Source organism: Mercenaria mercenaria, chromosome 13, assembly GCF_021730395.1.
Source record: "Mercenaria mercenaria strain notata chromosome 13, MADL_Memer_1, whole genome shotgun sequence".
NCBI classification, from domain to species: Eukaryota; Metazoa; Mollusca; class Bivalvia; order Venerida; family Veneridae; genus Mercenaria; species Mercenaria mercenaria.
The window spans coordinates 37,417,346-37,444,537 of record NC_069373.1 but is presented as its reverse complement, the minus strand read 5'-3'; the positions used below and the strand labels follow the sequence as shown (position 1 = coordinate 37,444,537).

General features: G+C 36.0%; 1 protein-coding gene across 1 annotated transcript; it reads right to left on the bottom strand.

Annotated features, from left to right (window-relative positions):
- Positions 1-265: 265 nt before the first annotated feature.
- LOC123528778 (dynactin subunit 6-like) lies at positions 266-27,192 on the bottom strand. The gene is made up of 7 exons (XM_045308775.2): positions 27,117-27,192; positions 21,483-21,547; positions 20,193-20,298; positions 19,812-19,891; positions 16,504-16,551; positions 15,903-16,045; positions 266-6,069 (listed from the first exon to the last, which is right to left on the bottom strand). The coding sequence occupies exons 1-7, from the start codon at positions 27,140-27,142 to the stop codon at positions 5,974-5,976; spliced, it is 564 nt and encodes a 187-aa protein (XP_045164710.1). The 5' UTR covers positions 27,143-27,192; the 3' UTR covers positions 266-5,973.

Genomic DNA, 27,192 nt, shown 5'->3' with positions numbered 1-27,192 from the left:
CAGAGTTTAACTTAGGAGATATTTTTTACAAAGCAAGACTATTTTACAGCCCAAATCCCAACATATGGTGAGCTAGCTTGATAAAAGATTGTCCAAATATGTTAGTGGGAGTAAAACTGTATCTGAAGATTCTCCACATTGGAATAAGAGAAAGTAAACATAGGTGTGCAGGAAAGATAACTGTATTTGTGACTCGTCCCACATACCGTAGTGTATCTAACATGCACTATTCTGCAAAAGGCAATCTAAAGATAACAAAATGTAATTTCAATTTGTGTAGCACATTTATTTACAATATATTGCACATGCTGTATCACTCCTTAATAAAGATAACATCAAGAAATACGAATTTTATTGAATAAATAATTGCTGATAACTGGATTTTACATGGTGTATATCAGCATTAACATTCATTTGACAGTGTGTTGTGACCTTCATTCAAGTGATTTTTTTATCCGAAAGTTTTACGTTTCATAGATCATTGTTCTTCATAATAAATTAAACCAAGCTGTTCAGAACAAGAAGAAAAGGCTGTATAGAATGAGAATTCACCAGAGAGGAGAAAAAAAAAACAATATATTACATGTTTATGATGAACAATAAAATACATATAGTTTTGCCTTTTTTTCCAATATACCAGTCACAATCATTTGTCCACTTACTTTGGTAAGACAATTCAAATACCACATACAATACATAGCTACTAGTAATACCTGAAAGGGGAGTTAAGCAGTATCAATAAATACATAAGATTTTAATTCAATACAGCACATTTCCTCATGATAAAATCATTGTCTGGAAGATAACAACATTAAGCAAGTACAGTGTGAGAGGCAGACAACATTTTATCCCATTAAAGAGAAGAAAGACCAGGAACCAGGGGAATAGGAAGCAAGCTGATCTTACATTGTGATGTGTCAATCGTATACAAATAGATTTAATGATGAAATATGTGCTCTGGGATGCTCTAGACATCCAGACTGAAGTGATCTTATCAAAGATAGTACAGAAATTTACAGAGATTTCACCTAGTCTGTACTGTAAACATGTGAGCACCTGAGGGACATACAGAGATGTCCTCACTGGAAACTGCATTATGAAACTTCTGCACAAAATGAGGTAAAGATGTCTCACCATATTTGCCTTAATGATTCTTTCAGATATTAAATTTTAATGAAAACTAAAATGCTTTTTCTGAAAATAGGATTTCTAGATTCCATATGATAACTTGTTTTATAACTTTTTTTTAAAAAAGCAAAAGCCAAAGGACTGTCCTCTCTCCACCATCTTTGAGAGTGGGAGAGGTGTGGGGTGGGAGCAGCACAATAAGTGCCTTGCGGGTGCTGACGCTCATCTGATTTTTTTGTATAATAGAAATATTGTCCTACCCATGATTTTCTAAGTCTTAAAAGGGCCATGATTCTTGCAAAAAGCAGGATAGAGTAATGTTTCTTGATGTACATCGTCCGCTTATGATGGTGAAAAATGTTGCAAGTTTTAAAGCAATAGCTTTGATAGTTTATGAGAAAAGCTGACTTAAACATAATACTCAACCAAGAAAACTGATTTTCTAAGTCCAAAAGGGGCAATAATTCTTGCAAAAAGCAGGATGGAGTTATGTTTCTTGATGTACAGGGTCAGCTTATGATGGTGAACAAGTGTTGCAAGTTTCAAAGTAATAGCTTTGATAGTTTAAGAGAAAAAGTTGACCTAAACATAAAACTTAACCAAGAAATCTGATATTTTCTAAGTCCAAAAGGGGCCATAAATCTTGCAAAAAGTGGGATGGAGTTATGTTTCCTGATGTAAAGGGTCAGCTTATGATGGTGAACAAGTGTTGCAAGTTTTAAAGCAATAGGAATGATCGTGTTTGTAAACAAATCCATTGTATTTTCTATTTTTAGAACTGATAAGACAAAGACGGGGTGGGCCGACGCCAAGCGTCCATGTTTTTTGTAAACAGTGATGTTTTTCTAACGGCTTAAACTTTCTTAAAACACAAATAATATCAATAATTTTTTGATCAATGGAAAGTGTATAAAACAAGCAATTTATTGATTACTTTTGATTATAAATTCGAAATTAAATGGATTAATTATGAACGCTTAACTTACAGTGTTTTTTCAAAATGTTTGGAGGATCGCTACGCCGCTATTAAAATCTTATGTCATTTAAAACGGATATTCATTTTAAAAAGATATTTAAATGGGAAAATATGAAAATCCTAAGCATTCCAAAACTTTTTTAATTTTTAAAATCCATAAATGAGCGAAAAAGTTATTAAAAATTAAAAATTCAGATCCCATACACAAACGGTGTAAAAACATTTGTTTTACCCACCACCAGATAAACAGGTATTTATGCGTGACGTCATGGCGATCTCTCATAAAGCTTTGATAGTTTAGGAGAAAAGCTGAATTACCTAAACATAAAGCTTAACCAAGAAAACTAATTTTCTAAGTCCAAAAGGGGCAATAATTCTTGCAAAAAGCAGGATGGAGTTATGTTTCTTGATGTACAGGGTCAGCTTATGATGGTGAACAAGTGTTGCAAGTTTCAAAGCAATAGCTTTGATAGTTTAGGAGAAAAGTTGACCTAAACATAAAACTTAACCAAAAAATCTGATATTTTCTAAGTACAAAAGGGGCCATAAATCTTGCAAAAAGCAGAGTGGAGTTATGTTTCTTGCTGTACAGGGTCAGCTTATGATGGTGAACAAGTATTCCAAGTTTCAAAGCAATAGCTTTGATAGTTTAGGAGAAAAGCTGACCTAAACATAAAACTTAACCAAGAAATCTGATATTTTCTAAGTACAAAAGGGGCCATAAATCTTGCAAAAAGCAGGATAGAGTTATGTTTCTTGCTGTACAGGGTCAGCTTATGATGGTGAACAAGTGTTGCAAGTTTCAAAGCAATAGCTTTGATAGTTTAAGATAAAAGCTGACCTAAACATAAAACTTAACCAGGCAACGCCGACGCCGACACCGATCAAGTGATGACAATAACTCATCTTTTTTTTTCAAAAAATCAGCTGAGCTAATAAACGGAAAAAAAGTCGATTTAAGAATGCATTTTAATGTGCTTCTAAGGATGGATACAAAAACTTCACCAAACTGGAATGATGAGACCAAAAATGGGTAAGTGCAATAGCTCTACCTATTCTTCAAATAATCAAGCTAAAAATCTAACTCTTTATGTTAGGTCTGCTAAAAGTGTGTGCTTCTAAATACTCTCCACTTTCTTACCATAATTTTGCCTAATTAAAACAGAATACCATGGTTTATGATTCATGGTCATTTATCTTTAACCCTTCTAATGCTGGACACGATTGATTCTGCCTTTGCGACCAGTGTAGATCATGATCAGACTGCATGGATGTACAGTCTGATCATGATCTGCACTGTTCGCTATTCAGTCAGTATCTTTTTGGTAAGCTCCCCTTTTAACAGTTAATGGTCCTGTCCAAATTGAAAGATGGACAAGTTCATTATAGAAATTGAGCATGGTAAGGGTTAAGAAAAAAAAAATGCAATGTTTTAAATCTAGACATCAAAGTAATGCCCTTATTAGACAGGAAATGAATACTGCTTCAGATACAGCTTTTGTTATAAACTCTGACAAAATATGTATAAAATATTGCCCCTGAAACCCCAAGAACATATATTACAATGTAATTATTTTAAAGTCTTATATATATATTGACAAATAAATGTTCTTCAATCCAATTTAGAAGTTTAAGGCCTATTCTATAAAGATTTATGGATATGTAGGGCACTTCCAAAGAACATAAGAAATACATTAGAATCATTTCCTGTGAAATGTTTTACAAATACATTGGTAATGGTTGCAAGCAATGAAATATCATGACAAAAAATAATAATACATGTTTCATTTTTGAACTATCAGGTCTTCCCATATAGATAACAAAATATATCATTATTCAGTGAAAATAATTGGTTCAGAACAGAGCCATACTGGGAAATCATTAATATTTGTTGGGGACTAATTTTCATGAATTTCCCGATTGTGTCAATTCTTGAAATAACATCCTAATGAACAAAGAAAGTTTTTCTCTCCCTTTTTTATCATTGGATTCGTTGAGTTTAAGTCCCAGAGAAACAGAGCAAATTGTTTGTTTCAGTGTAAGGTCAAAATATATTTCAACAAGTAAACACCATAACCAATATTTTCACGAGTGGCAAAGCCACAAGTGAAAAGATAATGGGTAACTATCATTTGTGGCCTAAGATGGGCTTAGCCACACAATGTCAAATGCATGACATTGCAAATGTTCTTTCTTACTTCAGCTTATCTAGGTTGAAGTATTTTCAAACAGTTTTATGAAGTTTACAGATTTCTTTTACATTTTATTATGGTGAATTGTATATTGGTATTTATACACATATAAATTTCATATTCCTTGCATTCTAATGTAGTTTTGTACCAGTAAAACAAAAAATATATTCAATGCTTTGAAACAGAGAAAACATTAATATTACTTCACTTATATATTCCAGTATTTTACTGAAAAGTGCAAAATAAATAGTTATATTGGCCGAAACAAGGAAATTTTATACAAAAAAAAATCAAACTAAATGATTTCACAGCATTGTTTTTCTAAAAAGGTTAAGGTTAAAGTGCTATTTTAAATTCATATCATTTCACATAATTAATTTTATGCCTATTGATACAGTGTAACACAGCTCGCTGGAGCACCCAAGCTTGCTCGAGCAATTCATGTGGTCCAGGTAGACTTCTTTCTATTTTCTATGTGAAATTACCATGGCTGGGTCAAGCATCGACAACTCGATTGCTCGAGCATGACATCTGGTCCCTGTGTTTTAATTTACTTTTTGTTGCTTCTGCCAAACTCGAGCAGAGGTGTCAAAATTTTTCACACCTTCAGCTGTCAGAATGTATCGGTAAATTAAAATTTTTCACATGCCATGAGAATTATGTGGTCTATTCCCCAACCATCTTAAAGTATATTTGATCTGATATTTAGATTATTCATAGATGAAAGGTTTAAGAAAGGTTTTATTGATTCATGTGCTAAAGTGAATGTGCTTTGTTTTTATAACCATTTTTGTATTGTTTTGCATGTCCTATATGTTTTATGATATGCTTTCGTGCATGAATGAAATGAAATGAAAATCTAATTTCTAAAATATTATTTTATGCACTTGTTGATACTTTTTTTTTAAAAAAGTCTTAGTTGTTTCTTCACATGTGCCATTTACAAATTACATATTGAAACTTCTATCACTGATAACGTTTGTTATATGTTTCGTGTTAATATAATGAAATATCGTTTCCTCTGCAACTTGTCCAGAAACAATCGGTCAAACAAACTTCAATTTTCTTCGTATGGTGGTCAATGTTTGGGCCGCTCGGAACCATGGATAACTCGAGCATTTTGCGCATCCCTTTGCGGCCTCGAGCGAGCAGAGTTTCAATGTATTTTGATGGAACTGTAACATGCAGAACTGTTACATTCTTTTTTTCAATTCACTTAAGTTTTTTAACTTCCTCTGAGCTGTAAGTCACTAAAATAATAATGAACTGTCAACGGTAACATTACATTAACTGCTTCCTAGAATTCAGGTTGCAAGTATAAAATTCAGAGAAATTTAACCACAAACTGCTACTTGACATTGAAATTTCATGGTATCATACAACTAACTCATATACACACGCACACATATAAAAACCTGTACTGAAGGCCTAGGGTTCGTAGACAGGTTTGACTGTATTTGAAAATAAAACCTTTACCCTCATGTACTTAAAGCATCAAGCTAGTGCATATGGGTCAACTTTTGAAAATATTTAAGCAAGTCATGCAAAGAACACAGATCCAAAGATTTAGTAACATTTCAATAAATAAGTACACATTGACGAGTCCTTTTTTCTTTCCAAGCATCAGTAAATAAGAACACAAAGCTGAGTAAAGTCATCACGTGAGATTACACTATATCAGGTCCTCTGTGGGGTAGCTTGCTTAGATGGCTTCTTCAAGTAATGGTAGTTTGGTAGAATCTTGGTCAGGAAATCTATCTGTAAAGTCTGTGCCTGAAATATTCAGTTAATTTAGTTTTACATGTTGTAAGATTATATATACTGACACAAGAAATATGGAAATTCCACAAAAAAACAGGTTTTCAAACTTTGCACAGCGCTAACAGGTTCTGTTTAAAGAAGAGGGCCAAGATGGCCCTAGGTCACTCACCTGAGTAACAAACATGTTTTACCTCGAGATTTCATGAAAACAAATATTCTGACCAATTTTCATTAAGACTGGATCAAAAATTTGGCCTCTTGAGTGTAAACAAGCATTTTCTTTGATTTGATATGACCTAGTTTTTTACCCAACATGATCCAGATAAACTTGTCCAAGGTTTTATGAAAACAAACGTTCTGACAAAGTTTCAGGAATACTGGAACAAAAAAGTGGCCTCCTGAGTGAATACAAACTTTTCCTTTGATTTGACCTAGTGACCTAGATTTGAAATCTAAACCTGGTGACCTAGCTTTTGATCCAACATGACCCAGATAAAAATTCATCCCAGATTTCATGCAGACACCCATTCAGACCAAGTTTCATGTACATTAAATGAACAAGAGGACCATGATGGTCCTGAATCGCTCACCTGTCCCCACATGACCCAGTTTTAAACTGGGTATGACATCGTTTTTTCTATTATTTGACATTGTGACCTAGTTTTTAAGCTCATGTGACCCAGTGTTGAACCTGACCAAGATATCATCAAGATAAAAATTCTAACCAATTTTCATGAAGATCCATTGAAAAATATGGCCTCTAGAGAGGTCACAAGGTTTTTTTTATTATTTGACCTACTGACCTAGCTATTGACAGCATGTGACCCAGTTTCAAACTTGACCTAGATATCATTTAGGTGAACATTCTGACCAATTTTCATGAAGATCCATTCACAAATATGGCCTCTAAAGAGGTCACAAGGTTTTTCTATTTTTAGACCTACTGATCTAGTTTTTGACCGCAGTTGACCCATTTTCGAACTTGAACTAGATATCATCAAGATGAACATTCAGACCAACTTTCGTACAGATCCCATGAAAAATATGGCCTCTAGAGAGGTCACAAGGTTTTTATATTATTTGACCTACTGACCTAGTTTTTGAAGGCACGTGACCCAGTTTCAAATCTGACCTAGACATCATCAAGGTGAACATTCTGACCAACTTTCATGAAGATCCATTGAAAAGTATGGCCTCTAGGGAGGTCACAACGTTTTCCTATTTTTAGACCTACTGACCTAGTTTTTGATTGCAGTTGACCCAGTCTCAAACTTGACCTAGATATCATCAAGATGAACATTCTGACCAACTTTCATAAAGATCCCACAAAAAATGTGACCTCTAGAGTCGTCACAAGCAAAAGTTTACGCACGGACGACGGACAACGGACGCTGCGCGATCACAAAAGCTCACCTTGTCACTATGTGACAGGTGAGCTAACAAGAGCTGTCACAGGAGACAGCGCGCTCGACTATTTCAATGCTGGATAGTGAAACTGGGCACATCTGAGGAAACTAGAGCTGTCACTGGAGTGTTTAATGACTCCAATTGTGGATGAAGATATTGCACAATAGCCTGAGTCTATGTCAAAAATATCAACTTAAAGTAATAAGAGAGGTAAAGATAAAATGTATCAAAACACTATATAAGTATATCCTAAGCAAAAAGGGGCATAATTCATTAAATACTGGTGCCAGAGTTATGCACCTTGCGTCATATGGTGTGGGTGATGATGTTGAACAATTATTTTAAGTTTGAATCAAACCCATTCAGTAATAACAGAGACAGAGTGAAAGTGCATAAAAACTTTAACCTAAAATTCTAAGTAAAAAGGGGAAATAATTCATGAAAAATTGGTCCCAGAGTTATGCACCTTGTGTCATATGATAAGGGTAAAGACGTTGAACAATTGTTTAAAGTTTGAATCAGATCCATTCAGTAATAACAGAGATAGAGTGAAAGTGCATAAAACTTTAACCTGAAATTCTAAGTAAAAAGGGGAATAATTCATGAAAAATTGTGCCAGAGTTATGCATCTTGTGTCATATGATGTGGGTGATGATGCTGAACAACTACTTAAAGTTTGAATCAAATCCATTCAGTAATAACAGAGGTAGAGTGAAAGTGCACCAAAACTTTAACCTGAATTTCTAAATCAAAAGGGGGAATAATTCATGAAAAAATGGTGCCAGAGTTATGCACCTTGTGTCATATGATGTGGGTGATGATGTTGAACAACTATTTTAAGTTTGAATCAAATCCATTCAGTAATAACAGAGATAGAGTGAAAGTGCATCAAAACTTTAACCTGAAAATCTAAGTGAAAAGGGGGGATAATTCATGAAATATTGGTGCCAGAGTTATGCATCTTGTGTCAGATGATGTGGATGATGATGAGGAATAAGTATTTCAAGTTTGAATCATATCCATCAAGTAATTACAGAGATAAGCTGAAAAAAGAGAAAGTGCACCAAAACTTTAACCAAGGTGGGGACGCGGAAAGACGCCGACGCCGGGGCGAGTAGGATAGCTCTCCTTATACTTCGTATAGTCGAGCTAAAAATGCAGCTCCTATCACATGCACAAGGTTTTCCTTTGATCTGGCCTAGTGACCTAGTTTTTGACCCAACAAGACCCAGATTCAAACTTCACCTAAACATCATCAAGATAAACATTCTGACCAAGTTTCATGATGAATGGGTCATAACTGTGGCCTCTAGAGTGTTAACAAGGCAAATGTTGATGCACGACGGATGCCAGACAACTGATGCCGCCAGACAATGACAAGTCACAATAGCTCACATTGAGCACTTCGTGCCCTGGTGAGCTTACAAGAGCTGTCCGTAAGACAGCGCACTCGACTTTTTTCAATGCTTGACTCTGAATTAGAGCTTTGCCAATAAAAAATATTCCAGTTTAAAATGGGGCATAATTCTGTCAAAATTCAAATCAGAGTTCTGGGAATTGCGTCTCTGGGTGTAGACTTTGATAGTAAGTAACTATTTTGAGTTTTAAGTCAAAAGCTTTAATAGTAACAGAGATATTTCACTTTATCAAAAACTTTAACAAAAAATTCTAAGTTAAAAAGGGGCATAGTTCTGTCAAAATTCAAACAGAGTTATGGGGATTGTTTATCCTGGTGAAGACTTTGATGGTAAATAAGTATTTTAACTTTCAAGTCAAAAGCTTTGATAGTAACAGAGATATTTGACTTTATCAAAAACTTTAACCAAAAATTCTAAGTTTAAAAGGGGCATAATTCTGTCAAAATTCAAATCAGAGTTATGGGGACTGTTTCCCCTGGTGTAGACTTTGATAGTAAACAACCATTTACGTTTCAAGTCAATAGCTTTGATAGTAACAGAGATATCTGACTTTATAAAAAACTTTAACCAACGGCGATGGCGACGCCGACACTGGGGCAAGTGCAATAGCTCTACTTTTTCTTCAAAAAATCGAGCTAAAAACAGCAGTCCCTCATCAAACTGTACAAAAGTGTTTACACTAACAGCAAATAATTGCACTGAACAAGTGTTTGTGACAGAAAGAGTATGTACGTGTTCCTGTCTTACTTGTTGTTTCCAGCTAAACATGAAAAACATCATCCCTAAAGTTTCATGACTGTAGGTCAAATATTCATTTAGATAATTGCAACACAAACTTTTAGGCCCTTAATGCATATTTGTTGACCATATCAATGGCTACAAATATGATTCTGAACAATGAATTCACAAAATTCTCCGAAAATGGTGCTTTTTCCATAATTTCAAGCCAGCTGATCAACTCCTGTTTATCTCCCCTGATACAGTGTTATATCAAAGTACACTGTAATTTCACTGGCATACTCACTTGAGCTTAGACTGTTTATTCACACAATTCATAACAGAGTTTTTCATAAATTCCTTATTTATTTTGAAAGTGCCACATAAAAGTTATACATTGTTCTTCAAGTCTCCAGGGGTGTAAATTGGAACAATTCAAGAAATTGAAATTTGAAATTTAAGAAGTTCCTACTACCATCCCAAGAGACCTGCTGAATGATATAAAACTTGCTACTGGAAAGAAAAAATTAATTTGATATGAAAACTTTATGAATATTAGAGACATGTTGATAGAAATCATCAGTCTGTGATATGACATGTGATTTGAATTATCAAAATGTATTTTAAGGTATGATACTGGTAGGTCGCCTTTGGACAGTGATAAATCTTTCAATATATATAACCAACTGTTACAGATACCCGGTCACATGCATTTTTAAGGATTATGTCTCCACCAGAGACACCTGTTAGGAATTTTTTATAAGGTAGTGGCTTTCATATTACCATTAGGTTACACCGCTGGTGGGTAGTCAAAAGAATTAATTAATAGAATAAAATAGAACAAGAGCTGTCCGTAAGACAGCCAAGCTCGACTATTCGAAATATTGTCACAGAAGCAGGAAATTATTACCCAAAATGTTAAATATCAAAAGAGTTTTAAGTTCGAAAGGGGACATAATTTGACCAAAATACGTATCAGAGTTATGGGACTTGATGTTATCAACTAGTTTTATAACCCCGAAGAAACATGTTAAGTTTCAATTCAATATCTGCATTAGTTTTGGGGATAGTAACTTGCATGTTAAACTTTAACCAGAATTTTCTAAGTCCAAAAGGGGGCATAATTTGCTCAAAATACATGTTAAGAGTTATGGAACTTGACCCAGTGAGGTTGGTAATTGACCTAGAAAAAGAATAAATAAGTTTCAAAGCTATATGCCTTTTGGTAATAGCTGTATGTACTTGCACGCAAAACTTTAACCAGGATTTTCTAAGTCCAAAAGGGGGCATAATTTGCCCAAAATACATGTCAGAGTTATGCATTCTCGCATACCAGAGGTCTACCGTGGTTCCCCGGATGAACCTCTGGCACATTTCGCCGATATTTGTGGTTTGGTTACATTACAGGTAAAACGTTTCAGCCAATCAGCGTCGTTTCGCAACAAAATGTAGCGAACCAATCAAAATCGTCCGTGAAAAGCGTGACCGCGTCCTTTCATATCGATGCCGAATTACGAGGAATATTATTATTTCTTCAGGTAAATTTCTTAACATCGAATAACAGAAATAAATCTTTATTAATCGCAATCATGGAATATCGCCTTTATCTATCGTTAGCAACTACCTTGCTTACATATTGTTTGAAATTTCTATTCGGCGTGCCAAATAGTGACGAACATTGATTGGCTGAAACTTCTCCCGGTAGTAATTACGAGTGCGCATGCTCACCAAATAAACGACAGAAATAAGTCAGAGGTTCGTCTCGGGATTTTGACGAACATCTGATGGATGAGAATGGAGTTATGGGACTTGGTGCTATCAACTAGTTTTATAACCCCGAAGACACATGTGAGTTTCAATTTAATATCTGTAGTAGTTTTGGAGATAGTTACTTGCATGTAAAACTTTAACCAGAATTTTCTAAGTCCAAAAGGGGGTATAATTTGCCCAAAATATGTGTCAAAGTTATGGGACTTGACCCAGTGAGGCAGGTAATTGACCTAGAAAAAGAAAAAATAAGTTTCAAATCTATATGCCTTTTAGTAATAGCTGTATGTACTTGCATGTAAAACTTTAACCAGAATTTTCTAAGTCCAAAAGGGGGAATAATTTGGCCAAAATACATGTCAGAGTTATGGGGCTTGACCCAGTGAGGTAGGTAATTGATCTAGAAAAAGAAAAAATAAGTTTCAAATCTATATGCCTTTTAGTAATAGCTGTATGTACTTGCACGCAAAACTTTAACCAGAATTTTCTAAGTCCAAAAGGGGGCATAATTTGGCCAAAATGAAGGTCAGAGTTATGGGACTTGGTGCTATCAACTAGTTTTATAACCCCGAAGACACATGTGAAGTTTCAATTCAATATCTGCATTAGTTTTGGAGATAGTAACTTGCATGTAAAACTTTAACCAAAATTTTCTAAGTCCAAAAGGGGGCATAATTTGCTCAAAATACATGTCAGAGTTATGGGACTTGACCCAGAGAGGTTGGTAATTGACCTAGAAAAAGAATAAATAAGTTTCAAAGCTATATGCCTTTAAATGATAGCTGTATGTACTTGCATGCAAAAACTTAACCAAGGTGTGACGCCAACGCCGACGCCGACGCCAGGGTGAGTAGAATAGCTAGACTATTCTTCGAATAGTCGAGCTAAAAATTGAAAATAGAATAAAATTGAAAATCAGAGGGAATTATTTAAATTTGTGAGCTGGTTCCCTGAAAAGTACAATTGCAAACAAATATTGATACATTTTAAAATTCAATTGATCTATGAGAAACAGTAAGTTTGTAATTTCATTTTCTAAATTTCAATGGTCGATTTACAGACTATACAAATATAGCGATTTCATTTTCATTGTCATGATATAGATAAAATTAGAATGAAGACTGTATCATATGCAAAACTAGAGAGGCTTTTGAGAAAAGCGTATGTCTCCCACAACTGCCTAATCATCTAAATAGCAAGTCAGTCTTTATATACTGTTTACTTAATCCACATGTGCATGCACTTTCTTGACACCAAAAGAACGCCTATACTACTAGTAGTATAGGTGCCGGTTTAGGGGTAAAACTGCGAAAGAAATCTGAGTGTTTTTTGGTAAATCAAGGGCCATAATTCCGAAGTGCCTAGGTCGATTTGGCTAGTTATCGAACTTGACCGAGCACTTATTGGCAGACACATTCTGTTGAAGTTTGGTGAAGATCGAATGAGAAATGTTCGATTAAGAGTGCAGACAAGCTTTGTGACAGACAGACAGACATACACACAAACAGACACACAGACTGGAGTAAATCAATATGTCTCCCACACCACTGTGTGGTGGGAGACATAACTACCTAGATCTATACATACAGCTACCCCTATTGGGCCTCAGTATAACTGCAGCATGTCAATAATGCAATTAGCTGTTCAGACCGAGTAGAAGCTTACATGCAATCAGCTGTTCAGACAGAGTAGAAGCTTACATGCAATCAGCTGTTCAGACACAGTAGAAGCTTACATGCAATCAGCTGTTCAGACACAGTAGAAGCTTACATGCAATCAGCTGTTCAGACAGAGTAGAAGCTTACATGCAATCAGCTGTTCAGACCGAGTAGAAGCTTATATGCAATCAGCTGTTCAGAACGAGTAGAAGCTTACATGCAATCAGCTGTTCAGACAGAGTAGAAGCTTACATGCAATCAGCTGTTCAGACAGAATAGCTTACATGCAATCAGCTGTTCAGACCGAGTAGAAGCTTACATGCAATCAGCTGTTCAGACAGAGTAGAAGCTTACATGCAATCAGCTGTTCAGACAGAGTAGAAGTTTACATGCAATCAGCTGTTCAGACCAAGTAGAAGCTGACAATCAGCTGTTCAGACCGAGTAGAAGCTTACATGCAATCAGCTGTTCAGATCGAGTACAAGCTTACATGCAATCAGCTGTTCAGACTGAGTAGAAGCTTACATGCAATCAGCTGTTCAGACAGAGTAGAAGCTTACATGCAATCAGCTGTTCAGACCGAGTAGAAGCTTACATGCAATCAGCTGTTCAGACCGAGTAGAAGCTTACATGCAATCAGCTGTTCAGACCGAGTAGAAGCTTACATGCAATCAGCTGTTCAGACAGAGTAGAAGCTTACATGCAATCAGCTGTTCAGACCGAGTAGAAGCTTACATGCAATCAGCTGTTCAGACCGAGTAGAAGCTTACATGCAATCAGCTGTTCAGACCGAGTAGAAGCTTACATGCAATCAGCTGTACATACCAAGAAGAAGCTTACAATCAGCTGTTCAGACCAAGTAGAAGCTTACATGCAATCAGCTGTTCAGACCGAGTAGAAGCTTACATGCAATCAGCTGTTCAGACAGAGTAGAAGCTTACATGCAATCAGCTGTTCAGACCAAGTAGAAGCTTACATGCAATCAGCTGTTCAGACCGAGTAGCCGCTTACAATCAGCTGTTCAGACCAAGCAGAAGCTTACATGCAATCAGCTGTTCAGACCGAGTAGAAGCTTACAATCAGCTGTTCAGACCAAGTAGAAGCTTACATGCAATCAGCTGTTCAGACCGAGTAGAAGCTTACAATCAGCTGTTCAGACCAAGTAGAAGCTTACATGCAATCAGCTGTTCAGACCGAGTAGAAGCTTACAGGCAATCAGCTGTTCAGAACGAGTAGAAGCTTACATGCAATCAGCTGTTCAGATCGAGTAGAAGCTTACAGGCAATCAGCTGTTCAGAACGAGTAGAAGCTTACATGCAATCAGCTGTTCAGATCGAGTAGAAGCTTACATGCAATCAGCTGTTCAGAACGAGTAGAAGCTTACATGCAATCAGCTGTTCAGATCGAGTAGAAGCTTATATGCAATCAGCTGTTCAGACCGAGAAGCTTACATGCAATCAGCTGTTCAGATCGAGTAGAAGCTTACATGCAATCAGCTGTTCAGACCGAGTAGAAGCTTACATGCAATCAGCTGTTCAGATCGAGTAGAAGCTTACATGCAATCAGCTCTTCAGACCGAGTAGAAGCTTACAGGCAATCAGCTGTTCAGACAGAGTAGAGGCTTACATGCAATCAGCTGTTCAGACAGAGTAGAAGCTTACATGCAATCAGCTGTTCAGACCAAGAAGAAGCTTACAATCAGCTGTTCAGACCAAGTAGAAGCTTACATGCAATCAGCTGTTCAGACCGAGTAGAAGCTTACATGCAATCAGCAGTTAAGACAGAGTAGAAGCTTACATGCAATCAGCTGTTCAGACCAAGTAGAAGCTTACATGCAATCAGCTGTTCAGATCGAGTAGAAGCTTACAATCAGCTGTTCAGACCAAGTATAAGCTTACATGCAATCAGCTGTTCAGACAGAGTAGAAGCTTACATGCAATCAGCTGTTCAGAATGAGTAGAAGCTTACATGCAATCAGCTGTTCAGATCGAGTAGAAGCTTACATGCAATTAGCTGTTCAGACCGAGTAAAAGCTTACATGCAATCAGCTGTTCAGACAGTGTAGAAGCTTACATGCAATCAGCTGTTCAGATCGAGCAGAAGCTTACATGCAATCAGCTGTTCAGACCGAGCAGAAGCTTACATGCAATCAGCTGTTCAGATCGAGCAGAAGCTTACATGCAATCAGCTGTTCAGACAGTGTAGAAGCTTACATGCAATCAGCTGTTCAGATCGAGCAGAAGCTTACATGCAATCAGCTGTTCAGAACGAGTAGAAGCTTACATGCAATCAGCTGTTCAGATCGAGCAGAAGCTTACATGCAATCAGCTGTTCAGACGTAGAGAGCTTCAAACAGCTTCAGACAGAAGTTCATGCAATCAGCTGTTCAGATCAAGAAGCTTACATGCAATCAGCTGTTCAGACCGAGTAGAAGCTTACACGCAATCAGCTGTTCAGACAGTGTAGAAGGTTACATGCAATCAGCTGTTCAGACAGAGTAGAAGCTTACATGCAATCAGCTGTTCAGATCGAGCAGAAGCTTACATGCAATCAGCTGTTCAGACCGAGTAGAAGCTTACATGCAATCAGCTGTTCAGACAGTGTAGAAGCTTACATGCAATCAGCTGTTCAGACAGTGTAGAAGCTTACATGCAATCAGCTGTTCAGACAGTGTAGAAGCTATGACAACAAAACTACTATGCTTCCTTAAGCCTTTCTATTTCAACATAAAGTCAGTTTTCAGATTTTTAAACAGTCGTGAATGTTGTCAATGTTTGTGGCAATTCAACCTCGTCAGGTTTAAAATCCATTTAGTAATGTTGGTATTCAGTGATTGATCTCTGTGCTCCATATTCATGAAATAAGCATTGTAACTTACTGGAGGTCTTTCTTTTTGGACCCTTCGATCACAGTTGGCCCCGTATATAACACTGTTCTCCTCTATATCCTCATTACTGGTCACAGAACATGCAGCTCCGATAATACAGCCAGACGTTAGAACAACCTGTCTCCCAACATTTGCTGAAATATTCAAGGCTAGCATTGGTACTGTAATTATAAATGATGCTGTTTAAACAATTTTCTGACCAGTTTTTACCAGTTTGTGTTGTATAAAGCTAATACACTGTCTATTGACTGCAATGTTGCCTTACTTTGGTTTATACCATAACAGCTGCTGACCAATTATTACATTTTTCAAAAGTGGGGTCCTGAAAAGTGTGTCAAGGTAATGTGAGGTGTGATGTTAAGGCAAGTGGGCATAATCATCTGAAAGTCAAATGCCAGCAGGTGAGAACTCCCAAGGTGAAACTATAACACCATTCACTCACTACGACAATGCTGTGTAGTCCATTGCTTACAGATATTGTCGGTCTACTTAGTATAACTGAGAGTCAAAACTGAATGAGGCTTCTCTATGATGGTTCCTTGGCAGTAAGTGCCTCCCCATATTTTTACAAACCTTATAAATGGTTACTTACCTCTGGCCTCAACAACATTATGATCTCCTATTTTCACAGCTTCTATATCTGCGTATGGTTAAAGATACCTAATAGTGTTAGAAAACTTGTCAGGGTGTGTTTTTGTTGCCATCAGAGAATTAAAAACAAGCTATAGAATGCATGGAGACTTCAAACAAGACATTTTAGCAGAGAAAGAATTTAAACGTGGGTAATGATGGCCGAACGTCTATAATGGCCAGGTTTACAATTTTAATCAAGGGAAACCCAAGAAAGATTGTGCGAAATTATTCCGAAAATGAACTAGTTCAAGCTAGAACTGTCACAGGAGTGACTCATACCCCCACCATACGGTCTTGTCACAGAAGAATGGCAACCATAAGAAATCTTAAAAATACTTAGAATAATATAAAAATGTCAAAAAAGCTTAATATTTAAGAATTTTACTCGTCTTTGGAGTACTTCATCCTGGGCTTCCACATATAAGTAATACTAGTATAATACTAGTATAGTAATACTAGTAAATATAAAAAATCTCTATTAGAGATACACTAAAAGTGAATACAAAAAGTGTCTTATCAACCCATGTTACCACAGAAAAATGTATTTACTTTTTACTTTTAGGACTTATAATAAAAAAGTTAGGAAAATACCTAAAATATTGAAAATCTAAAAATAGGATTTCTAAAAATAGACTAATTCCTGGAATTTAAGAGGAAGAAACTCAGTACAAAAGTTAAACAAGAGGACCATGATGGTCTTGAATCGCTCACCTGCCCCCACATGAACTGAGTATGACGTCGTTTTTTCTATTATTTGACATAGTGACCTAGTTTTTGAGCTCATGTGACCTACTTTTGAACTTGACCTAGATATCATCAAGATAAAAATTCTGACCAATTTTCATGAAGATCCATTGAAAAATATGGCCTCTAGAGAGGTCACAAGGTTTTTCTACTATTTGACATAATAACCTAGTTTTTGAAGGCATGTGACCCAGTTTTGTACTTGACCTAGATATCATCAAGGTGAACATTCTCACCAATTTTCATGACGGTCTCATGAAAAATATGGCCTCCAGAGAGGTCACAAGGTTTTTCTATTTTTAGACGTACTGACCTAGTTTTGACCGCATGTGACCCAGTTTCGAACTTGACGTAGATATTATAAAGGTGAACATTCTCACCAATTTTCATGAAGATCCATTGAAAAATATGGCCTCTAGAAAGGTCAAAAGGTCTTTCTATGTTGAGACCCAGTGACCTAGTTTTTGACCGCAGTTGACCGGGTTTCAAACTTGACCTAGATATCATCAAGATGAACATTCAGACCAACTTTCATACAGATCCCACGAAAACTATGGCCTCTAGAGTGGTCACAAGGTTTTTCTATTATTTGACCTACTGACCTAGTTTTTGACCGCATGTGACCCAGTTTCAAACTTGACCTAAATATTATCAAGATGAACAATCTGACCAATTTTCATGCAGATCCCATGAAAAATATGGCCTCTACAGAGATCACTAGGTTTTTCTATTATTTGACTTACTGACCTAGTTTTTGACTGCATGTAACCCAGTTTCGAACTTGACCTACATATCATCAAGATGAACATTTTGACCAATTTTCATACAGATCCCATGAAAAATATGACCTTAAGAGAGGTCACAAGGTTTTTCTATTATTTGACCTAATGACCTAGTTTTGGACCGCACGTGACCCAGTTTCAAATTTGACTTAGATATCATCAACGTGAACATTCTGACCAATTTTCATGAAGATCCCATGAAAAATATGGCCTCTAGGGAGGTCACAAGAATTTTTTATTTTTAGGCCTACTGACCTAGTTTTGGACCGCAGTTGACCCAATTTCGAACTTGACCAAGATATCATCAAGGTGAACATTCAGACCAACTTTCATGAAGATCTTGTGAAAAATATGGCCTCTAGAGAGGTCACAAGGTTTTTCTATTTTTAGACCTACTGACCTAGTTTTTGATGGCACGTGACCCAGTTTCGAACTTGACCTAGATATCATCAAGGTGAACATTCTGACCAACTTTCATAAAGATCCCATTAAAAATGTGACCTCTAGAGTGGTCACAAGCAAAAGTTTACGGACGCACGCACGGACGGATGACGGACGCAGCGCGATCACAAAAGCTCACCTTGTCACTTTGTGACAGGTGAGCTAAAAAAGGTTACTTCCCTTTGGCTCTAAGCCAATCAGAATGAGATATAGTGAAAATACATCAAAATTAACCTTCAATTCTAAGTAAAAGGGGACATAATTCAAGAAAAAATTGGTGTCAGAGTTATGCACCTTGTGTCACATGATGTGGGTGATGAGGTGGAACATCTATTTTAAGTTTGAATCAAATCCATTCAGTAGTAACTGAGATATAGTGAAAATACATCAAAATTAACCTTAAATTCTAAGTAAAAAGGGGCATAATTCATGAAAAATTGGTGTCAGAGTTATGCACCTTGTGTCACATGATGTGGGTGATGAGGTGGAACATCTATTTTAAGTTTGAATCAAATCCTTTTTGTAATAACTGAGATATAGTGAAAATACATCAAAATAAACCTTAAATTTAAAGTAAAAGGGGACATAATTCATAAAAAATTGATGTCACAGTTAAGCACCTTATATCACATGATGTGGGAGATGATGTGGAACAACTATTTTAAGTTTGAATCAAATCGATTTAGTAATAACTGAGATATAGTGAAAATACAACAAAATTAACCTTATATTCTAAGTAAAAGGGGACATTATTCATGAAAACTTGGTGTCAGAGTTATGCACCTTGTGTCACATGATGTGGGTGATAAGGTGGAACATCTATTTTAAGTTTGAATCAAATCCATTTAGTAATAACTGAGATAATAGATTTCGCGACGCAACGCGACAAAACTGACTCCTATATACCCCCCACAAACATGTTTGGTGGGGGTATTATAATTGTCCATTGTATTCACTATATATGTAACATAATTATAAAGAAAATCACAAATCAGTCTCATCTATGGCTGGCAAGCTTTTAGATGAATATGAAGTCTTGCACATCTTTGAAGGAGAAGCCAGTAGGAGAAAAAAAGACTAAACTCTCTACTGGCCCAAACTGAATAATTTAAACACTCTTGAGATTCACCCATGAAACATTCCTGTGAAATTATTTTAAAATCAGATCAGCTGTTTACGATACATGTATGTTGTTTAAAAATGTTTCTATTTATAGCTCTCACAGCCTGTATGTGAAACCAAACAAAATGCAGCGATATTTCTGCCCTGTTTAAGCCCAGAAAATTCTGTAAAAGGATACATGAACCAACTTCAAAGACATTATTGTTGCCAATTATCATCACAGCCTGGGTACCACCTGGTGTTGCATTTGCTGCGGGTCTGAAAATATTGTAACATAACGTGAAACAGAAACAGATGTAACTGTAATACTGAACAAGTACTAAATGTTACAAACTCATCATTAAAATACTCACATTTTAAGATTTTGAACAGCAGCCTCTGTTTCAACTAAAAAGAACAAATTAAATGGCAACAGCCTCCATCATTTTTCTTTTTCATTCCAGGTGTGAGGTCCATACACATGACTTCAGTTTAAAGTCACATCCAAAATACTTTAGGAGCTTTGTATTAATCTTATAACCCCTGGTTTTGTAAGTAAAAAATGGTAAGCTTTACTAACTTGTTTATGATACAAGCCAACTCTTCAATGATATTGTTTTCACCAATGATGATAGGCCCAGCCTCTGCAATAATCTTTGCCTTTGGATGGATCACAGTTCTTGTTCCTATAACAACAGTCATAAGACGTATAAGCTCATATATGGAATACAGATATTGTTAATAAATATATACCCAACAAGAAACTTTAGCACTGTGATAGTATTGTGACATTCAATGAGAAATATGGGCAATGTATCCCTATCTACCTTCATCCAATAAAAAACATTAGCAATGTACCCTTATTTCATGACATTTAACAAGAAACATTTGCAAAGTGCCAATAGTGAATGACATTCAACATGAAACATTAGCAATATATCCTATTTCATGACATTCAACATTAGCAAAGTGTCAATAGTGAATGACGTTCAACATGAAACATTAGCAAAGTGTCCATAGTGAATGACGTTCAACATGAAACATTAGCAAAGTGTCCACAGTGAATGACGTTCAACATGAAACATTAGCAAAGTGTCCACAGTGAATGACGTTCAACATGAAACATTAGCAAAGTGTCCACAGTGAATGACGTTCAACATGAAACATTAGCAAAGTGTCCACAGTGAATGACGTTCAACAAGAAACATTAGCAAAGTGTCCAGTGAATGACCTTCAACAAGAAACATTAGCAAAGTGTCCACAGTGAATGACGTTCAACAAGAAACATTAGCAATGTATCCCTATTGACCAATAACTAAATGCAAACAATGTTATTTTGTAAAGATACTGAGTAAACTAAGAGTACACAGTACTATTACACAGGTAAATAAGTAAATTAACTAAACTTTGTAAACTTCTACATCTGAGTAAACATCACTTAAACAAACTTTTCTATTCCAGGTTAATATTATCAGAATTTTTTACTAGGGACTTATTTTTACTATATTCACTTACTGACATCAATCACTAAAATAACTGTTCACAAGTGCTGTTACTGCTAGAAATTGTGCTGGCCATTCATCACAACTATTCTACTTCAGAACTAATTCAAATAACAAAAGTAGCCCTGACACTTTTTGCCTCATAAAAATATATTTCACTGCAGTATAATGCTATGTTACTCAGTATATTTAACTTTGTAAGCATTGTCAATATTCAACATAACAACTACATATCAATCATAATCAATGATTCAATTTGTGTACTTTGATAACTTTGAAGTAACCACTCTATATAAATGTACCTTGTTTGTCCACTACGTACCTCGCTACATGTAGCTTACTACATACCTCATTAGCTCACTACATACCTATAGTTATGTCTCCCTGCAATTCACACTCATCACAAACAATGGCACCAAGAGCAATCTTTACACTGAAAAAATATCAAAATCTCAAACCTCACAAAACAGAGATCAACTAATTTAAAATTAAGTAAAAAGAAAAAATTGAATGAACAAGAGATTATTATATGACATACATGTATGCCCATTCCCATAAATAAGTATTCATTTTGCACGCTGTAACCTAGATCTTTGAAAAAATGACCTCAAAAACAATAGGGGTCAACTCCTGATGTCAGACAGACAACCATCCAAAGAAGAGAGACAAAAAATTCTTTAATTATTGAGCAGTAAATTTTTGTCAGTATTGAGGTCAATAATAGGGATCACTACTGACTACAGGCAATAATCCTATTAAGTTTGATGACTGTATGCCATTAGAAGCTTTCTTAAGAAATTAGATATTGAGCAGAAACCATTTTCTGTCTCATGATCATAGTAACCATGGCATTTCACCTACATGTATCTGACGGTCACTAAATGATCTCAAAAACAATAGGAGTCATTTACTGACCACAGACAATCATCCTATCAAGTCTGACCTTTGTGATACCTAGTATTCTCTAGTTATTGATCGGAAACCAAAGTTCTACCAACCAACATTGATTGTTATACATGTATGTAACAAGAGCTACCACTGGACAGCAACACTCAACTATTCAACAGCCTTGTCAATTGAATAAATGTAAAAACTGAAAAAGGGGCACAATTTTGTAAACATGCAAAGCAGAGTAATGGAATCTGTATAATGCATGTAAGCTCATTACAGTGGAAAAGTGTGTGAAGTTTCAATCCATTACAGTTAGTGAGATTTGCTAAGTCAAAAAAGGGGCACAATTTTGTAAAAACGCAAAGCAGAGTTATGAAACATGTGCAATGCAAATTGAATGCATGTCAGATCATTACTATGAATAAGTGTGAAAACTTCCATGATCGGGGTGGTGGGGGTGACTGGGTGGAGGAGCGAGCCAGTGGGTACAACTTTACATGTTGATAAATATTCAGGGAAGGTTGAAAAAAATAAAATAAAAAAATTTTTAGGGATGGAAGGGAGAGGGGTGTGACCAGGGCGGTTGGGGTGTCGGGGTGTGGGTACAAAACTTCACGTTGATAATAAATGTTCATAGAAACAAGAGACAAATGCCCCCCTCAGCGCCTTGACCTTTGACCTGGTGACCCCAAAGTCAATAGTGGTCGTGTACTCAATAAGTACTATCAGCATGTAAAGTTTGAAGGTCCTGGGTGCAGTGGTTCGTGGGTAAAGTGCCTTCACTGCAATAAGTTAACGTTGTGACGAACGAACGAATGAACTAACGAACGGACGGACAGTTGAAAACTAATATGCCTCCCTTTGGGGGCATAAAAGAAGGGAGGCATAAAAATGAAAGAATTTAAATGAAATTCTACCAGTTGGTTAATTTGTTATGTACAAATATGTGGATTTTTAAACAATTAAAGGGCAATAACTCTGGTTACTAAAGAGATCCTAACGAAATTGAAGGTGCACTACCACATTACAGTGATCTAAATTCATGTTAAGATTCATGGTTCTAGGTCAAACATGTCACAGGTTATGAAGCAGAAATTGTCCTACTTATAGTACCCTATAGATATAGTTAATACTAGAAACTACTAAGAGCCATAACTCTGGTGTTACATGGGCAATCTGACTGAAATTTGATGGGCCGCATTTCCTTATAGTGGCGAACAAGTATATGAAGTTATATTAAAAATTCCAAACCACTTCCTAGATATGGCTCCGGACAGACGTACAGACAGACAGATGGACAATGCCAAAACTCCCAGGCTATTCACACTGAAGATGTAAACACTACATGTGAAATTCATTTCATGTTGTCCTTTCTACTGCTCTAAGTGCACAAGACATGGTTCTACAGTTTAGGACAGGTATGAGCAAATAAACTGAAATATCAATATTTACCCTGTCACTGGAGTCAATTAACAGCGGAGTTGATAACATTGTATTACAGTACAGGACTTGTTTATTAAAATGGGGAGGAAAGGTGTAGGTAGCCAGGTAGTTCAGTCGGTAGAGCACCGGAACGGTATTCTGAGGCCCTGGGTTTGAGTCCCGGTTTAGCTGCACATTTTTCTCACCCTGTGACATTTGGTGCATAACATGGGACCGTGACTGAATACTCCGAGATCATGTTCATCTTGTTCTCTGTCCCATTAGAAATTTGAGGCGAAATTTCATATAGCAGGGAAATATGTCACAGAATAGGACCTGATTATTAAAGGGGGGAGAAAATGTGTAGGCGGCCGGGTCGGTAGAGCATCAGAATGGTATTCAGAGGCTCCGGGTTCGAGTCCCAGTTTGGCTGTACGTTTGTCTCACCCTGTAACAACTGGATAGCACTAGCAGTTCTCTAAACAAAATGTAATTTATACAATTCACAAAAAGTGAGACCTCTACTTTATGCTTTAAATTCTACAGGTAATCCTTAGAAATATGTTGGAAATGTAATTCAAAATGCTCCCCAATAGCTTTAAATTGGGCTTTTCTTAACAAATACATGCTGAACAAGTTTGATTTGGCATAGCCTTACTCATTTGGCTTATCGTGATGACTTACTTTATGATCTGATATTTTATAGTTGTCATCCCTCTAAGCCTTACCTGTATCTGCATTTTACTGTTAGGAAAACGAAGACATTAAAAATTTAAAAAACTCATAATATACTGGTCAGACTTACTTGCTTTAATAAATTAAACATTAATATTCATGTAGAAACTTCATCTGGGTTGAATTTAATCCATAATTTTAAATAAGAGATTTAAATCTTCGAAAATATGATGTGACAGGTGCAAGGAGATATTTACCCTGACACCGGTTTCAATAACAAGAGACTGCCGATATGACACTAAATTACAGAAAAAACCCACAAAATATACATTCATAAAATGTCAGCAATTTAATGTCAACATAAATTCATTATCAGAGATGTAATAATTACAAATACTTTGTACATGTACCAGAAAACGTTACCAACAGACTTTAATTGGGGATTTCCTAACAGAAATATGCAGAACAAGTCTGGATGTGATGGAGACAGCGACAGTCAAAAGTTATCACGCTGTCCCGAAACGTCCTAATTTATTTGGAATAGATTTGACGTTATCTTATTATCTATCCATACATGCCATATCTCCCGCTGGGAGCCTTTTTCTCCCATATTTTCAGTATATCTCCCGGTCTCCCACCGCGACATGAAAACCTCCCATAAAAAATAAATAATAAAAAAAGTTCTCTGTCGAAAAATCGTATCTCGGACCCGATGTAGACCTTTAGAAAATACTTAAAATTCAATATCGAGTAGCCCGGAAATACTCTTCAAACATAATTTTGATAGTTGTCTATAATCCCTAGCTTGTTAATCAAGAGATTCACGCCTGAGGCATTATTTATCTTACCACCTACTGTCACCATCTCCAAATAATTAACCATTTAATCATACCCGTAGGCAATTGTAAACATGTGCATGGGAGATTTTAGACTGATTCAATACCATCAAAGTCGCTGATCTGTAGTTTTACAAAACAATATGTAAACCAGTCTTAAAATTACGTCATTTTACCGCCACCTGCCAAAGTGTACTTTCGTTTTCGCTGACCTCAATATTTATCAAGCCATCAGAGGATGAAACAGGTTAGTGCTAAGGAGTTTATGCTTCTCAATTTAAATACTTGCACAACATGCAAAAAAAAAAAATTACAATTTAACAAAAATTGGCGAGTTAATGTCGGACTACACAGAATTTCGGACAGACATGAATTCGGATAAGTGAATTTTATTAAATAAATTGCAATCCATACTGCCCAAAGAACTGACTGCCATTCCTTTGTGTGATATGTCATGTTGTAATAATTAACAGGAAAAGAATTTCTCTTTTATATACATGTAGTTTTAATCTAAATATGGACAATCGAGCAAAAGAAGGACTTTAATTTTTTTTTAACAACTTCATTTCTGAAAAGAAATGACTGCCCTTAAAAGACTGTTTTGACATGATATCTCCGCAATCTTTTTCGTATTGTATGCTTAAACATGTATGTCAAAAAGATCACTCTCCCCAGATGCAGAAGCATCAACACATAATGCAAAGTTCCTGGTTCAATCTTTTATGGAATTCTGAATTTCCTTGGATTAAGTAAAGTGCTATAAGTAATAATAATGCATTCTGTACACAACTGTTGGCTCCACTCATCAATTCAATATAGGATACTTGATGATTTTTTCATGAAGGAAGTGTCTAGGGGTACGGATCCGTACCTCTAGAATCTGATTCTAGAGGTACGGATCCGTACCTCTAGACAAGCCTGTTAGGGGTTTTCTAGGGGTACGGACCTCCGTTTTTCTAGAGATTAAGGGTCATTTACATTTCAAATTTTGTTGAAAATGAAATAACAAATAACATTTCATCAGAATTCACCTTAAACTTGGATCTAAATGGTTTACAGATAACAATATTCATCCGATTTGTTACATTTTCTTTCGGAACGTAAATAACCGAGGAACACCAATTGAATAAATCACGAGGATTCGAACTGGCAGAAAAAAAGATATAAAGATTAAACAAAATAATATTAAATATGTTGGGGAAAACTATTTTTAATTGATAATTAACCCTTAGTGTATCTAAGTTTTTCACACATTTGGAAGCCGTTACGAGATACATGGGACGTTTTCACAAACAGTTTCTTTTATTTGATGTCGCTTAATTGATTATTAAACAATCAGTTCCGTGCCAATTATCATTATACCTTGTTAAATAACAAAATAAATTGGTGCATATTATTATGCCTAATTTATTTATTTATTTATTTGCTGATCGAATTTCAAATAGAATTCATTTAAGGGATAGATTCATTCATTAATCTAGCTGTTATCAACAGTTTATTTGACAACAAACTAATCGGCACGGAACAGTGTATTCATTTGGAGTTCCTCGGTTATTTAGGTTTTGAAAGAGAAGGTAAACAATCGGGTGAACGCTGGTATCTGTAAACCATTTAGATCCAAGTTTTAAGTGAAGACTGGTTAAGATTTATTTGTTATTTCATTTTCAACAAAATTTAAGATATAAATAACCCTAAATCTGTAGAAAAAGGAGGTCCGTACCCCTAGAAAACCCCTAACAGGCTTGTCTAGAGGTACGGGTCCGTACCTCTAGAATCAGATTCTAGAGGTACGGATCCGTACCCCTAGACACTTCCTTTCATGAAAACGGCTATTTAGCGCGTAAAAAATGAGCAAATAAAAGTCTCCCTTATTTTTACCCAAATCTTTTGTCCCAGGCTGCCAACATAATCTGTCATTTGAATAATTATGCAAGATGCTCTACCTTTTTTATTTGGCACATGCCTACTAGTTGGGTCAGAAACAACATCTCTACTTCGTACGCTACTTTACGTCCGAGCACTACTCTACTTTAATTATTAATCATTTGAACATTAGGACAAGAGATTTTCCAATTCACTTCAACGGAGATTAAATCTGATTCTTTACATAGTACAACCAGCATAAAAACAATAACATTTAAAGTAATACTCAAACCATATTTGAAATTACACAGATACCTTGACTTTCCCTTTTGCGCCGCCATTTTGTATTTTAGACGACTTACTTGAGCGTTGTCATCATCTCAGGATCCAA